Raw genomic sequence first — 17,582 nt, 5'->3', positions numbered from 1 at the left:
GTGAAAAATATTAACCCAGTAACTTTGTTTTGGTAAGCCTTTTTCTGCAAGCGTCTAAGAAAACGAGCGCGTTTGATTTCGCTCCCTTGGTGACGTTGCAAAGAGATCTCATTACAACATTACTGCCCCTTAATCTGTAAGTTTCCACCCACGGCACCGTCATTGTGTTTTCGCAAGCTATAACGGTGTACCAGCTCTAATGCCATGGCGAAAGTTTGAGCAGTGTGTGAATAAGAACTTGGTTTAGTACTCACATGCTGTGACAGCCGCTTTCTGTCCGTATGCTTCGAATGTGTGCTCTCAGAAAACCGTATATCAGAAGTAGGGTTGGGCGATGTCTACAAAATTGGCATCGGACGATGTCTACAGTAAAACATCGCGATGGATGGACATCAGCGGGGGCAGCGGCGAGCGGGGGGAGGGTGGTGGTGGAGTTAGGGGGTGTGCCCAAAGTGTGAATCCTTATTCTAATGCCATGGCGAAAGTTTGAGCAAAACATGCTAACTGTTCTGTCTTTGTCTGCACAGACGAGCACAGAACACCATTTAGATCTACAATAAACATGCAATTTATTTCCCAGCAGTTTACCTTCGCAGACAAAACCGACTGTTTTTGTAACTCGTGTGTTTTTAACGTAAACTTGTGTGTGAATAAGAACTTCACCTGACACGAGCGGCGCGGCGCGACAAAATACTACAGAACCACTGATCTATAATAGAGATCTATTATATATAGATCAGTCTATAGAACTCATTATAATAAGTGATACTGTCTACAGTGGATGTGGCGCGGCGCAACACGACAAATCCCTGACAGTAAACTGCTGCCACGTTCTATTTATGATGTGCTGACACAAATTTCAAATAATTTTCAACGGTCGCTTTGTCGCGTCCAGTGTAGACAGACTTTAGCTAATGCAGCGCAGCGCGACACGACAACTGTCGCATCTGGTGTAGACATGCCGTAACGGTTGCCTGTTACATTACAGTACATAAAATTTCACTTACCACATAAACAGAGTAAGGAGAGATGACTGAGGACGATGGCGAATGATTTGCAGATCCTCAGTACCACTGACAAACATATAATCTTGTAAAATGTGTGGCAAGTACTGCCGCTCCATAGTATAAACAGAGTACGTGCGATCACGAATCTCGAAAGTGAAACTAAAAACGATCGTATATTCAATAGCACAATGCCAGGTGTAATAGCGGCTCCCTGATGCCGAAATATGTAGTATAATTACCCAATTATATAACTGCGAGGAAAAATATTGAAATATATATTTTCCTCCCATCTCGTATTTATTCCCTTTAGGGGTTCCGCCTGCACGTCATTTTCTTTCCGAACACAGTATTGGGATGCGGGGGGAATGGGGGGGGTCACGATGCCGGCTCAACATCGTGATGTCTATCAGCCATCGGCAATGGACGATGGCATCGTCTATCGGCCCAACCCTAATCAGAAGTTTAAACTCATATGGTTTAAACTGCATGATTTCAGCGTGATAAACATGATAATCAGAACCATAACAGATGTTTTTAGCAGGTCCGAGCTGTAATGGCGCAGCTCTATTCTGGAAAAGGGGGCGGTGAGCAGCAGCTTATTTGCATTTAAAGAGACAGGCCCGAAAAACAGCGTTTTTCTGCTTCCACTCAAAATAGGCATTTTCAAAATGATATAATCTGTTATCTGTTGAGTACTTTGAGCTGAAACTTCACAGACACATTCTGGGGACACCATAGACTTATATTACATATTACATATCATATTTCAAAAGATTTACTTAACACTGAACCTTTTTTTAACATTCTAGCAGACATTATACCAACAAAGCACGATTTAACTTAAAATGAATATTATAAATAATATTAAATAATATTTTTTGAGACTTGAATCAGGCATGTATTTTTTACTTTACAAATAAAGGCAGCCTTGCTGAGCAGAAAATAATTCTTTTAAAACATTAGAATATATTACAGATCCCAATTTGAACACTATGTGTGAATGTTATAATAAATGTATTAATAGAGCTGTTGTAGGGTAATTATTATTATCATTATTATTGTCTTTTTATTTTATTTTACAGAACAACAGTAAAATTACAAGCATTATGAATGTTGATGGAGTTGTTGCTTTTTCTCTGCTTTTGTTTTGGCAGAAACCCGCAGGAAGGTCTCAGTGCTTCTTTTTGTTGACAACAGCATGCAGATTTATGATTCTCATTACGAATTTGGGAAGATGTTTGTCGCACGTATCACACTGTCACATGCCTTTAAAAAGTTCACAAAAATGTTACTGAGCAACTGATGAGTAACACAGTTTCAGCGCAGATTTTCCTCACACTTTGGACTTTGAACCCTTGCGGCGCGAGCTCGTGCAGCGTTGTCAGAATACATGCAATTTGTGCGTGCATTAGAAAATATAACATTCTGCAGTTTATTTACTAATCGTTTGAGGCCATTTCGAGATTTCAATCATCATACAGTAGCCTAACCACCAGCATCAGCCACCTTTTCTCATCGGAGACGTGATGCAGCACTAAACAGTCTCTCGCTGTCTGTGCTTCATGCTTGTAATGATTTCTGCGTCTTTCTCTGATAGTTTTAAATACTTTCACACTGCCGACATGTTTGCTGCATTAGTGCGCGCCTCTATGTGATCGCATTAGTCGTTGTTCGGTACATATTATTCGGCCTTTTCGCTTTATTTCGGTTTGTCGAACATTCGGTGCATCCCTAATCTGAACCCTAAACACAAGCAGTACATGTTCAACAGAACTACATCACAGTATCGCTATTGTTTCAATGTGTTTCCTGCTGCACTCCCATCAACATTCAGCCAAAAACAGAAAGAACCACACCTGTAACTCATTTCGTGGTTCATTTCTTATATTTCATATGTGCACTCTGTGCTCCCTAGGGTACAGTTCATTTCTCAGACCCATTACCACACAGATCCTTAAAGTCGGTGTGTTGTTTTAGCTCGGATGTGTGGCTGCAGGTCATGAAGCTCTAGATACCTTAAGATTTACTTTGCCTGCCAAAGCCAGAGAGTCTTTTGACTGCGTTTTCAAGGTCCATCTTAACTACCGTTCTATAAAAAGACCCTAATATGAAATTTTTCCATGATTGGCATTCTGTGTAGATCAGACACCTGGCAGGTGTCTGCTGATAGAAACCTGTCAACATCTGAGGTGTGAGCAATGAAGCCAAGACTGTCAAACCCTGCTCTGAGAATTTAAGACCGACAGGCTGCAGGTCTGCATAGCCTATGTGTTCACAACTTTTATTACAACAAGAACTGTACAAGACTTCCAAACATAGCATGCAATGTTCTTTGAAGAATTAATGAGTCAAAAGTGAACTGAATGTAACAAGTGTTTAGCAGCACTCGTTAGTCCTAATGTACAGATTGCACAACTGTAGCCGTCTAAATGTTGTTAGAATAAGCAAGCCCTCAGAGACATGTTTATTACTTATAATGATTGAGTGAATTTAAGTGACCCCATGAACTACACTACTGGTAAAAAGTTTGGGGTCAGTAAGATTTTATTTAATGTCTCATGCTGACCAAAGTTTTTAGTCGATAAAAAATTTAGTTTTTTAGCATTTAGTTGATAAGAAAAAATACAGTAAAAAACACAATATTGTGAAATATTATTGCAATTTAAAAGAAGTTTTCTTTTTTTATATCTTTTGAATGGTAATGTACATATCTAATTAAAATAAACAGCCGCAAAGTCAATCAAATGTTTAAGAATTATTTTAAAGACTATAAAAAAATATTGATTTTAGCAGAACCAGAAATTTACAAAACCCTGATCTAAAACAGGCTCAGTTCTGAATGTCTAAACAATTTGGAAACCGGGCTTCTGTTTTCTGTCTAGCTAGTAAATGTAGATCTACAACATTCATTAATAGACAATAAACACCCCCATAAAAACAGTGGAAAATGCTGTGGGTGTGAGAGAGAGAGTTTTACACTCATCTTGAGCTATTACCCAAGCATTCTCTCTCTATTACATAAATAGACAAAGGCTAAAGTCTTTAAAATACATAAATGCAACAGACTAATCTGGGAGGCACAGTACCTCATACGCCATTTACACTTCTGATTGCACAGCAAAACAAAACCTGTAGATTTGAGGAAGGCTGACATAAACAAATAAAGAGAAAAGGAGTGACAAAGTGGGTCATCGCATAGCAGGAAGTGGAGCAGGGTAGAGAGGGTACACACACACACAGACTGACTGGCAAATCCTGGAGGAAAATTCTTCACTGGGCACCAGTAGCACATCTGCCCCAACACGAACACTAAAGCTGCTATTGCACGCCATCACACACAGAGAAAACCAAGCGAGCAAGAACGAGGATGGCTTGTGTTTATAACTAGTATTTACATCCACATGTGATCTGATCACAAGGGGTCCACCACGACATGCTGTTTACAGCTGATAACATGCATCTCCTGTGACCACTTGTGATCAGATTGGGAGGGTCTTTTTAATGTCTTATATTATGTTTAAAACTTTTGTTTAGGGCTTTCCTTCATTTATCTCGAAGACGCAACAGGATGGATTAGCATTTAAACTATGTGATGTGGTCACATGCATTTTAACTACCTGCATACAGTAGGTGAAACAAAGAAAAACAGGGCACATCAAAATAAAAACAGGCAACACATCTTAGTACTGTGTTGCAACAAACACATATTTATTGTAGTAATATCAGATTTGCAAACAAATGGCTATTTTTAACTCTTTAACCTTTTTAATAGATTTAAAAGATTTGATAGGAGTGATTCACAAATCGGTTATAAACAGACTGAATCATTTAGACAACAAGGCAAATCACTGTAACTGAATCGGTCTTGAGGCATGTTTACTGACTCACTGAATCATATGTGATTACTTTCAGTCATGTCTGACTAAAAATTTATCACAAATCATTGCTTGTAGTAACTGCTGTCCGCGGTTTTCAAATCAATTTCTTTACTAAGACCTTGTGATTCTGGCTAAATTAAGTTAACAAACCACAAGGGATGGTGTAAAAATACATTTAACAGTTAATTTGGGGACACGTGTTTTCTTAAAATGTCAGATATTTATGCATCATGTCTATAAAAAGTCATTTATGCAGCGATGCTCCTACAATCTGTGACCTTACTGCCTCTGTTCCTCGGTCCACAGGGAAAGGGAGGGAGAGGAAGGGATGAGATGCCACGAGAGAAGAAGTGGAGTGGACAGACTGAACCACATCCTGACTCAGAACGGATGGACAAAAAAATAATAACAATACAGATTTTCGCAACCATCTGAAGGCTATGAACAGCTCCATCAATAAAAAGGAAAGAACACTTGTGACAAACGCACACAGTGATGCTGTCAATCAGAAAACCCCCCTCTGATTTGATTTCTGACATCTGAATCAAGAAAGAGAGCAAGACAAAGAGAGCGCAGCTAATGGAACAGAGTGATATTAAGATTAGCACACTAAAGAGCCTGTAACGGGAGATCAGGAACACACAATACAGTACTGCCACACAATACGGCTAAGAGAGAGAGATGGCAGACGAGAAGGTTATTGATTCGGCTATCTGTGTAGCACTGTTTTTAAATTATTTTTTAGAATAAAGTGAGAGAGAGAGTAAACGTCTTAAAATGTCTTTAGTACACAAGTAAAAAAAAAAATAAAATAAATTGCAAGCTTTTGGAATGTCTGATTGATTATCATGAAATTCACTGTATTCCTATAAGAAACAGTTCAACCAAGAAATGCCCTTCAAAACATAGAATTGTAACTATGACTTATTGACTTATTGTATGAGTTATTCATTGCAGGATGTCCAAGCATTCAAGCATTCAAAAGTCAACAAATTCTTCAAGGCAATTTCAGATATTTTTTTTATACTTAAACATCGGCATGAAATGAAAAATCAACCTATTTTCTAAATGCATCATATTTATCTTATTGTGAACTATTCATCATGTATGTATGCATTTCAGATTTTTTCACTTTTTTTAACATAGTAATTCCACCCCTTTCTTACAATCGACTGCAAGCTTGTATTCAGATCTGCCTCCCACATCTCTAAATCCAATTCAACAACCAATGGATTGAGTTCCCACCCTACATTTTCGATAATCCATTTCATTTGGACATACATCACAATACAGTCGTACAGTACATCACAACTTCCGTTTCATCATGACTTTAAAAATTTTTGCACACAATGTATAGCATAAATTATACAGACTTCAATTTGCAAATTTGGAATTAAACAATAGAATAATCTATTATTAAAATTGTTTGTTTCAGCCCAACAGATATTTATTCATATCTTTCCCAACTTGCAATTAATCCTTCTGCTGCCTTCTAGTTTTTAGAAATATTTCAGAAACATTTTACCTCAGATTTATCAACGCCGTTTGCAACGCTCTTGCGTTACTTGATCTTATTTTGGTGCGTCAATCTGATAAGTTACTTTGTATAGGAATTTATGATCCGCACTTTGAATTTAATTGAATTGTTTTGCACACTGAGGAAGGCTTTGAGCCGAAACGTTTGTGTCTTTTCCCATCAGTAATAAATGTAAAATAAAACGCAAAAAGAAGACTGTTCTCATGAGTGCGGATCATAATTTCCTATACCTCAGATTTATCTGTCAGATCATTCACACAGATACACACACACAGACTATATCGTAATGGAAATATTCCTTCAAGTTATAAAACCTGTTTTATTGAAGTCATTATGAAAAACTGCAATCAGTGATGAAATCATCCAATGAGCACGAACACACAAACAGAGAGAAAAAGAGAAAAACAGAGAAGGTCGATTGGTACCCTTATAAGGAAATAAACCTAAAATGTGTTTGCGTGCCACACAAATATTGATTTCTCTTTCAAGACTTGCGTTTGAAATGACAAACTAACACAAAAAATATCAACATGCCCGACCCGTCTTTGTGAGTATCCTTGCAAACATCTATTCAGCAGCAGTCTATTCCTGCTGTCTGTTTTTAATGTTAAACAACAGAAGACAAGGAAATCACTCACTTATCTTGACTGAATAGCTTTTGTAACTTCAACAAGGATTGGTCTTTAATTTATACAGTGAAATATGCACTGTTATTTTACACTTGTTTACTTTTAAGTTTCTGTACCTGAAACACCTGAAAAACACTGTTTATTTTATTTGTATCTTTGCAATTGTATTTATTTGTGCTGTTGCATTTAGTTTGATTATTTGTTATCATTTTCCTTATTTTTATTTGACCATAGTCCTTTTTTCCCTCAACATAGCACATACCGAACCGAACCGTGACCCTAAAACCGTGAGCAATCTGAACCATCACACCACTAATATATACACACACACACCACACTAGGGCTGGGTTTTGACAAATTTCACGATTCGATTCTCATTCACAAGCTTGCGATTTGATTCGATTACCAATTCGATTCGATTCAATATCGATTATTTTGGATATATATCAGGTACAGTACATGCCAAATTTTCTCAAGGAAAAAAATCTCTCAACTAATGCTGTAAAATATACATGAGAGTCAGTTGGTACTACATTACTATAATATTGAAGGTTAAAATTTACTGATGTTAAAATTACACTAGATGTTTTTAAAATAATAAAGTTACAATTACATAATAATATTTCTACTTCAATTCGGTTTTTTTAAACATAATGGTGGCTGTCATAAAAACTTGATGGATTTATTCAAACATAAATTAAACATTGAAGAACCGTAACATTTACTGTATAATGAATATGTTATATGGTGCATATATTTAGCAAAATGTCTGAGGTTACGTGACATTGTTTACAAGCTGTTATATTGACATTATTGAGCGGCTGAAACACTGATTGAGCGATTACATGAGACAGGATACAGATTGTAAAGTTGTACTCTTTCTTTTAACTTACCTTCGGATGTTTAGTCATGTTTATTTTGTGCTGAAACTGGTATTAATGTGGAGGAGATGATCAGTTCAAGTGCACCTCGCGCTGCTGCGTCTGTTGATCTGAGGTGCTACAGCGATCTGTCACTCCACATTAAACAGCGCCAAAACGGCATTTATTGTTTGAATACTTTGACTTTGTTTCATATTAAAAGTACCAAACCACAATGCTTATTGCGATATATTGGATGGGAAGTGTCCTTCAATGTTCTGTCCATTAACTGACAACAGGCTAGAATAATCGATTCTTAGGATTTAAGAATCGATATTGTTCCGTAAAAATGAGAATCGATTAATATCAAGATATCTATATATTTTACCCAGCCCTAACACACACTCATACATATAAATATGAACACATTGTTCATCATGCAAAGCTCCCTCCCATCATCATGACAGAGCAGTTAGAAAACAGAAACTGACATTTTTGATGCAAGAAACCTTGATGAACATTATAAGTGGATTTCAGAGTAAAAATAAAACACCACAAAAGTGTAGAATATGACACTGCATATACTGCAAACAGAGCTATATAAGATCACTGAAGTCAACTAAATGAATTATTTCCTCCAAATCATTTCAAGTTGCTGAAAATCTCCTCTTATCTGGTCCTGCTAGCAATTTGAGTTGGAGAGCACACAAACATACACACCCAGTGTCATGAGGCACATGAAAGGGCTTGGAGTCCATTAACTCAAAACTGACTGATACATAAAGCCATGAATCCTTCATTATGAGGGCTTACTGCATCCAGACGACATGAATCCAAACCCAAAAACCCTGAAAGAGACACACAAAAAAACAAAAACAAAGAAACACCGATCATCTCAGTAGCTTTGTTTCCATCTACCTATTTTTTAAGATCTCAAATTTTAAGATAAAGCATACAAAAAATAAACGGATGATGGAAACACATTTACCACTTTTGAAACGCCTGAGCCAATGTCCATCATCACAATTATGTTATAATCACCTCCCATAACTGCCTTCCAACATCCCATACATCAGGCATCCAAACACAAGATAACATGACAGCGTTTGTTTTTGCGTGTGTCGTCTGCAGGATCTGAGGCACAACTCAATTATTATGTAGGAAAGAAGAGCTACAGGCTTCCCCGGTTGCAGCAACTTTCATTTTTATTATTGATACTTTGCACCCTTTTCTCAGGAAGTGACGATTTTATTCTCTTGAACACATGGGATGAAAACAGTGCTTTACTAGCAAATGTTTCATGTGATATTTTAATTTTGCGCATGAGTTTAATTCGCCTGGATTTAATGGAAACATGGCTACCCTGAGGTACACTGATAAATGAAACCTAAGCTATACATCATGACTCCCCTCTGATTCCCTGATCACTTACATGACCTTATGAAACCTTCAGTCTGCTCAGCATGTGTAATCAAACACACACACAGATCTGCATCTTCACAGCCTCCTACACAGCATCAGTAATTTCCTCACATCCACATGAAGCGAAGGCTCAGGGATGGTGTAATACTTGCAGTGAGGCACTAATCAGATGATTAAAGGAACATTCTGGATCAATACAACTTAAGCTCTATCGACAGCATCAGCAGCTTAATGCAAATTATGGCAAAGTTCATTTAGAAACATTATAGTAAGCCATTTACAATCACATCAACATACACACCATTTTACGTACGTACATAAATACTAAAATTAGACATGTTGGCATGAGACTAGTGTGACTGAATCACTTACTGACTTTGATTATTTTAAAATCTGTTTAAAATTATTTTATCATGTTCTTTAGTAATTAACATTGGGGCACAAATGCTGTTGATTAACTTGCTTTGAGCTTTCCTTGAAAAAAACAAAAAAACGGAAATAAACACAACCTGCCAAGTGCTAGCATCTATTCATATGAGAAATGACAAATGAGGGTCTGTTTCATTCACCCTGAGTGACTTAATTCACAGTGACAGGGAGTGAGGCATCTGTGTGTGTTGAGGACAAGAGGGTGATTTATTGTGACAGACAGCAATGTGAGCATTAAATTGCCATTTTTCAGGCCAAAGGCAGGGCACAGTGGCTACGTTTACATGCACAATTTTGGGTTCAATCGGACTGAATTCATTACGATTAATGAATCTGAATGTAGTATTTACATGAACGCTAAATAAAGTGCTCGGGTTGATGTGCGGGTTTATGTCACAAGCTTCAAATCGGAATAGATTTTTTTTTGACATGCGCACACTGCAAAAATATAGAGTTTCTCAACTGTTTGCACATAATAACCACTCTCCTTCATGGTTTCTTTATTTGTTTTTAACAGCAGAATTAATATGTATCCATTTATGGATAAATATACACATAAACCGCTGTGCGGTGCTGCTCATATTTATCACGCAATAAAAATGCCCCTCCCCGCACCCAAAACGGGTTGACTGTGGATGAGTATCCAAAACAAGGACTGGTGGGTGGTTGTCCTGCTCCACTTCACAGTTGCCGAGTGAAAGGAGAGTTTTATAATGACAGGAGGACACGCATTTATACAACACTTTATTCAAAAGGAAGAACCGCTCCTTCCACATGTCATATGTCATTACGCTATTTCTGCGTCATTGCACATGCGCAGTCCTTTCAGTTTCGGGGTTCAATCCTATCGAGTGTTTAAATGCACTCTCAATCGTATTAGAAAAGGAATAAACCACCCCCTTCAATCCGATCAAAATTTCATTCCGATCGAGCTCAATCGGATCGATTAAGGTGTTTACATGAATGCTTTTCAGTCCGATTGAGCCGTCAATCCGATTACAAATGAATTATTTGGTTGCATGTAAACGTAGCCTGTGTTAAGGATTTTTTGTACTCGCCCTGCCAAAATGTTCACTCACCCCGCAACATAAAATAATTGAAAAAATTTAATTAAATTAATAAAAAAATAAAATAAAATAAAAATCCATGTTTTTGACCCTTGTAACCTTATATTCGAATAAATAAGGTTGTTTTACCACCAGGCCTTAATTTAAGGTTGTTGGTTAATCAGGCACTCCTAATTGTCGAGCCCTGCTAAAGGTGGAGGAGAAGCCAAGAGGGAGGAGAAATAATAATTTCTTACAATTAACACATGGACAACACAGCTGGAAAAGGAGAATCTGCTTTTACTGACAACAGAAAGTGTGTATATATTAAAGTGTGCACTCCATCTCACTAAACACCTTGCCCAGAATTATTCAATATAGCACAGATGCTCAGTATTGTTTTGTATTCGCTTTAATAAAGTAACACATAATCTAAGTCCAGTTTAGCACTCTGGATCACATGTGAGCTGAACAGGTCTGTTAAACCTTCTGACTCCAGACAGAGGAATCAAAAGAATCACATCAGGCCAGGTCAGAAAATGCAAAAAGGGGCAAACGGATCAACTTAAACATGCACCTCTAGTCTCTTTCCTCTGCTGACAGGATGTAAAACTTTTTCACACTCTAAACCACATTCCCTCTCTTCAATCATTTCCTCCTTCCTCAACCCCTCCAGAGAAAAAGAAGTTGAAATTGAAAATATGGAGTGCGCTGTAAGTCACAGTGTAATTCTTGTAAACATCATTCCAGACTTAGTGTCAATGTGCCCCTTGGTCAAATATAGGCTAACTCACCAATAAAGATGAGATTCTTGGCAGTACTGAAATATATAATGCTAAGTGAAATACCACATGAAGCATGCTGGGATTTTAAAGGTCTGAGTTTAGGTCTGGCTGCTGTAGCACTTTGAAGGATCTCCCTTCCTCATTCCAGTCGGACTGACCCGTGGCACCAGGCCTGAAAACAAAAGCAGCTGGCTGCCCCGGTCCAATACTCTAAAGCAGCTACACATTACTGCAGCAATACTCAACGACAGGGGTTTCTTTTGATACCAAGGAGGACCCCTTGCAAAGGAACCCCCCATTCTTAAAACATAAAAGAAGCTATATATTTTCATATATAAAGACCCATTTATACTTTGTGAGAAATGTGTGATATTAAAAAACAGTGTTTCCAAAAGTATTAAAATATTATCTTGCAAATTATAAAAAAGTACCTTTTTTTTCTACACACTTTTAGAGTTAGATGTTTAAAGTCCTGGCTTGAGACAGCAAAGCTGAATTTTCAGCAGCCATTCCTCCAGTCAATCATTTGTAATAGGCTGATATGGTGCTCTTTTTATTATCATTGCTGAAAACATTTTTGTGGAAAGTATAAATATTTTTTTAAATACACAGTTAGAATATCATTTATTTGAAATAGAAATCTCGTGACATTATAAATGTTTATTGTCATTTTAATACATCCTTGCTTAATAAAAGTATTAATTTCTTTAAAAAATAAAAATCTTACTGACTCCAAACTTTTTAACGGTAGTGTGCATTTTGTACATTGTTTTTTCTCTTACAATTTTTTTAAATTTCTACAGCAATTCTCCAGAGAAATTGAACAATACTGTTAAATTAAAATAGTCTACACAGCATTCTATACATTACTGCAGCAATTCTCCACAGTAATTAAACACCACCGTGGCCATGCTATAGAGGCGTGGGAATCGGCAGGATTACACAACAGCACTTTACACCAGAGACACTGAAAGATTCATCTAATAAACATTTGATGTTGCCAAGGGACAAGAGAACTGCAAAGACCAACATTCTAGAAGGCACTGAATCAACAGGCAGGGATACCTAAGCAGACCGTAGTGTGTCCCGTCTCCTAGCAGCATGCTTTTGAAATACTGCCCAAGGTGTTGGCTGGGGCCTGACTGGACGCTGCTCCTGCAGTATGTGTCCGGCAGAGCTGTTGTGCTCCGCTTATCTGGCTACAGATAAATAATACCACCGGACACTCTCCGGATATCAATGATCTAATAACATATGCACACACATACACAACACTGGGGAAGTTAATGATTGAAATACCACAACTCATATTTCAGCCTGAGGAATCAGAGCTGATGGCCATGCCAAATCTCCTAAATGAACCTACTCCATCCACTTAATTTTTCAACTTTCATACACACTACAATCATATTATCCATATGGGATCAGAACCAGTGGAGGCATTATGCTATGTTTAAACTTCTAAAATGATTTTGTATTCACATTTCTTCATTCATTTGATTGCTGACTCACGCCTCCTTTCATTCCTCCCATGAACATATTTTCCGTCTGCCCTACATTTCAGAACAAATGAAATGTTTTTCGACATAAAAAGTGGAGAAATTGAGTTTTTACTCAAGCTTAGAGAGCTGTTTCCACTTGAGACCAAATGTGGTAAACTTTCCATCAGAACAATGGCACACTGGACAAGACGAACCACAAAGCAGAGATCACGTAGCCGTCACACACATACGCAAGTAGCTGAGGCACTAATGTCTCCCTGACACAAATGCCTTTGAGCTTCTTGTCAGTAAGTGAATAATGCTCTTTCATCAGCGCCAGCGCCGCTCTGACTCCGCATTGGTCCACACATCACCATGCAGACAACAGTCTGTGCATCCAAAACACACACACAGGGGGAGAGAAGGAATGCTTTCTGGTCTTAAAACCCGATTAAGAAATATTGTTTTTCCACAGAAAGGCATTTAGTTCACAGCACAGCAGTGCCCTTAGCAACCCCCATTAGTGCATACCATACCATTACCTGAAGCATTCACATCTGAAACACCTCAGGGGTGTGTGTTTGTCAAACCCGAGAGTAAAACACTCAATTAGACATGCCTCCAGGGTCCAGAAACAATCCTGCCGCACCTGAACTCCTCAGACTTGAGCTGGGGTAAATATGACTTATGTTTCCCGTGTGGAGAACTGAATGTGTTGCCAATCACCATGACTGCAGAACTAAACTCTTTTTGGAAATCTACAAGAAACTCTAAAATCCAACACACCTAAGGCAACATTGTCAAAGAAAACTTGACAAATTGCTGGGTACTTGCCCCCTAATACAGCATAATCCACAACCTGACCTTAACCTCTGAGCAACATTCCACTGTGAACATACTTTGCAGCAAGTATGCAACCAAATATTCAAGAGACTGGGACCAAATGTCAAATTTTAAAGTTGTGATGAAAAGGAAGTAGCCACAGATATTTTCTTTGGAACTGTGATATACATCCGAATTGAACGGACTATTAAAAATGAAAAAATGTAGGCGTTCTTTCCATCGGTTGTTGATTGGATGGGGCAAACCTAAATGCAAGCTTGCAGTCGATTATACAAAAAGGGTGGGTTTATGTGGACAAAATGATTGGAGCAATCTGGCATAAGTCACCAGAGAAAAGTCTGTTCTTTCTCTGGAAGAATGAGTTATGACATTTTGATTCACACAGGTGAATTATTCACAGTAAGATTGATGATATGCATTTAGAAAATGTTTTTTTTTAAAGGCATCCACAGATCCACAGCAACTATAAAAGGCATCCACAGAAGGATTAATTTTTTCCCCAAACATTAAAAGACGTGAACATAAAACCAATGAGGTGGAAGCACCTCATGACCCACATTACATTATGTGCTGTTGTCTAGAACAATAAGTTTATTAAATTACTGCACAAAATTTACTAAAAAATTATTAAATAACTGGCAAGGGTGCACATCTCCAGTAAAAAGAATGTCTTAGTTTATGCTGACTACAACCATACCAGAATATTCCAATAGCTGAAAGACTTGTAAATCTATTTTATTGCCATTTATTTACTATTTTTTTAGTAATTGAAAAAAAATATGGACCTTAAGCAGAAAAAATTTACATGTAAACATGATAAATGTTGATGATTATGCTTTAAATGTAGGGACAACCAAGTGTGTATGTAAAATACAAAGAAACAGAACTGCCTATTGTATCTAGTTAATTGTAAATAATAACATATATGCATGTTTAACATCTCACTACATCTAATTTGAGTTACATCCTATCTGCTGAAATATGGGAAGGAGACTTCAGGCTTCATTGCAGCAAATCTCATACAACTCATCGTGCATGATTCCTAAACAGAGAGAAGAGAAAATAAACAAAATGGAAAAGTATAGTTGCAAATTGCCAGCCTCTCCCTACACACAGGGACGCCCAGGAGAATGGATAAATCATCGCCGTTAGATACGTCACGGGCCAACTCAGCATTCCAGAAGCCGGTGCTCGCGCTCGCTCATACACACACACACACAAGCTGGGCTGGAAATGAGTAGCAGCACGCGCGAGACATGCAAGCAGTGACAACTCACCATTTCTTTGTACATTCCACCATGAGTTCCTGGTAGGAGGCGACAAACTGGAATTTGGAAGCATGTTTCCCAACACGCTGCAGTCTCTTCCACACCGAAGCCATGTTTTTTTCCTCTTTAAAGAGCTGACAGTTTGTTTAAAATACTGTCGTGTTCTGACACCTCCCCCTCACAAAACCTTTCCTTGAAAAAGTTCTCAAAAGTATCTTTCCAAAATCGGCTTTTGTGCATTCATTGATGTTTAAGGGGTTTAAAATCAGGTAGAAGAAAGGAAAAAACACGCAGATCCCTTGTCATCAAAACATTAGTGTGGATGATCGCAGATCTGCATGATGGCATGACGTGTTAAATCCACCAGGGTGATTGACAGCTCTCACAGAGCTCATTCCATACAGCAAATCCCTCAAAATAAACGTAAGCAGTGCATGGTAATCCAATATTCCTCATTTCCATGTGTCAATAAACCTACAGAGACAAAGAGGGAGGCAGTTAGACTATGGTGATAAAGGTTGTTGCACCAAAAGATATCTATTAACTCATTTATCTTTGATTTTCAGATTTCTGCATTAAATATCTGTCAGTTTCAACTCATTTTACCAAACCCATCCTTAATTGAAGCACTGATTCATACCAGTAACAGAAAATTCCCTATCAGTTATCTGTGAAAGGCAATGGAAAGTGATGGTATCAGGAAACAGAGATTTGGCTGACTTTGTTTATCTGTGCAACCAAATTTCATAGTCAGACAGATTAGATCTTGTAGACCAGTTACAAATACTCTGAAGACTTGGAAACATTTGATACTGTATATCAAAAGTTATTGGTGCATTTTATTTTGCGCATGGTAGAATGCACTGTTTCTATATGCATAATCAACCTATTTAAATCAAAGGTTTTATATTTACCCATTTTTGTTTCAATTATGCCACTCACAATGCTTCATGGGATTATAGCTCTTTCCCTTATTAAAGCATTTAAGTACACAGTTTTGAACCTTTTTTATGTTGTCATTCACCTCGTAGGCAGCTGGATTTGTTCCTGCTTTGTAACTTTTTAATGAAACTACTTTTTTGAACGCTATAGGGAAAATTATTGTGAGAACCAAGGAAAAGTGGGCATTTTAGTGAAAGGATGACACGTAATTTTGACTAATAACAATGTTTTAATACAAACTGTCATTTGTATTATGTGTTTTTAATTTAAAAAAATAAAAAAGCTAAAAAGAGAATGCAGTCAGGTATTACATTAAGAATGCGGTTAGGGCTAAGCAGGACATCACCCTTCATTATATTGACAGTTGTGCCAATATTTAGTACAGCACCACTTTCTCGCTTGTGTTAATCAGTAAATATCAAGCAGACTGACAATCAGTTTGTTTCCAGTCTTTCTTTTTTCCATTCTGTCAGACTTTTTACATAGCTGACGTTAAAAGTTCAAAAGTTGTCCTGGACTGGTTAAAATAACTCATCCATTTCTTTTAATTATGTTCGCAACTGTTGCTGTTCAAACATTCACGAGATGATAGTTTTATATTCATGCAGGCTTCTTAAAACAACTCATATCCTCATGCACACACTACAAACTGATGAACTGTCAGTGCTGTCAAACTGACTAACTTACAGAGACTAAAGATAGATGTTCTCAGGTTACTAGTTAAAGATCCTCTTTAAAGTCACAGTGTTTTTATAAATACCTAGCTTTAGAGATCATTACAACAATCGATAATGAACTCCTGCAATTCCATAGACCATTTCACAGATATTAATCATAAACATCCTGGTCGCATTCCTGCACTCACCGCGTGAATAATGCCGCAGCAGTAGCGGCTGAATGCGCCCGATGCGGCGGGAGGCGCGTGGCTGCATTCAGCCCGCTAGCGAGCTAAAGAGCCGCTCTGGCAGGATATTCCCATAGAGCTCCGGAAGCAGCCTAGGCTAACCTTAGCCAGGCAGGCTATCCTAGGGAAAAGAGCGGCAGCGAAACAGAAATCCCTTGGATACTCAGATGTATACCGGCAACAACCAAACAGAGGAGCTTGAAGCCGAGAAGCAGTGGTGGTTTTCCCAGTCGAAAGGAGGAAATTCCAGCGCTGTTTTCGTATCCACACACAAACTCAACGAATCAAGACTCCATCATTTTCCTCACCAATCCCACATTCAGTCAAACTTCTGTGCCGAGTCTCCGAGAAACGCCCCCACGCGTCTCTCATTGGCTGGGGGCCGTAAATATTTACATATTCATGACATTTCGTAACGCTTTTGTTGCCAGTGAACGCTCCTATTGGTCGATAGAGACATCTTTCAGAGCTCTTTAACCCGCCTGTGTGAGCAAGCATACTGAGTTGAGTAGGAACATAAGTAATGTAAACCTTCTTCTACGTGTTAAGGT

The 17,582-nt window shown here is 37.9% G+C and overlaps 1 protein-coding gene across 4 annotated transcripts in view; it reads right to left on the bottom strand.

The window, feature by feature from the left end:
- ehbp1 (EH domain binding protein 1) overlaps positions 1-17,357 on the bottom strand; it is a 138,918-nt gene extending 121,561 nt beyond the window's left edge. For all 4 annotated transcript variants that reach the window (XM_016487971.1, XM_016487972.1, XM_016487974.1 and 1 more), the window contains exons 1-2: positions 16,993-17,357; positions 15,195-15,659 (exon numbers count right to left, since the gene is read on the bottom strand). In XM_016487971.1, coding sequence (XP_016343457.1) covers positions 15,195-15,298 — 104 coding nt within the window. In that variant the 5' untranslated portion in view covers positions 15,299-15,659; positions 16,993-17,357. The remainder of the gene's footprint in view (positions 1-15,194; positions 15,660-16,992) is intronic.
- Positions 17,358-17,582: the final 225 nt, after the last annotated feature.

The sequence above is a fragment of the Sinocyclocheilus anshuiensis genome, unplaced genomic scaffold (assembly GCF_001515605.1).
Source record: "Sinocyclocheilus anshuiensis isolate Anshui unplaced genomic scaffold, SAMN03320099.WGS_v1.1 scaffold918, whole genome shotgun sequence".
Taxonomy (NCBI): Eukaryota; Metazoa; Chordata; class Actinopteri; order Cypriniformes; family Cyprinidae; genus Sinocyclocheilus; species Sinocyclocheilus anshuiensis.
Note: the sequence above shows the minus strand (reverse complement) of the source record. Positions and strands in the feature narration are given on the sequence as shown.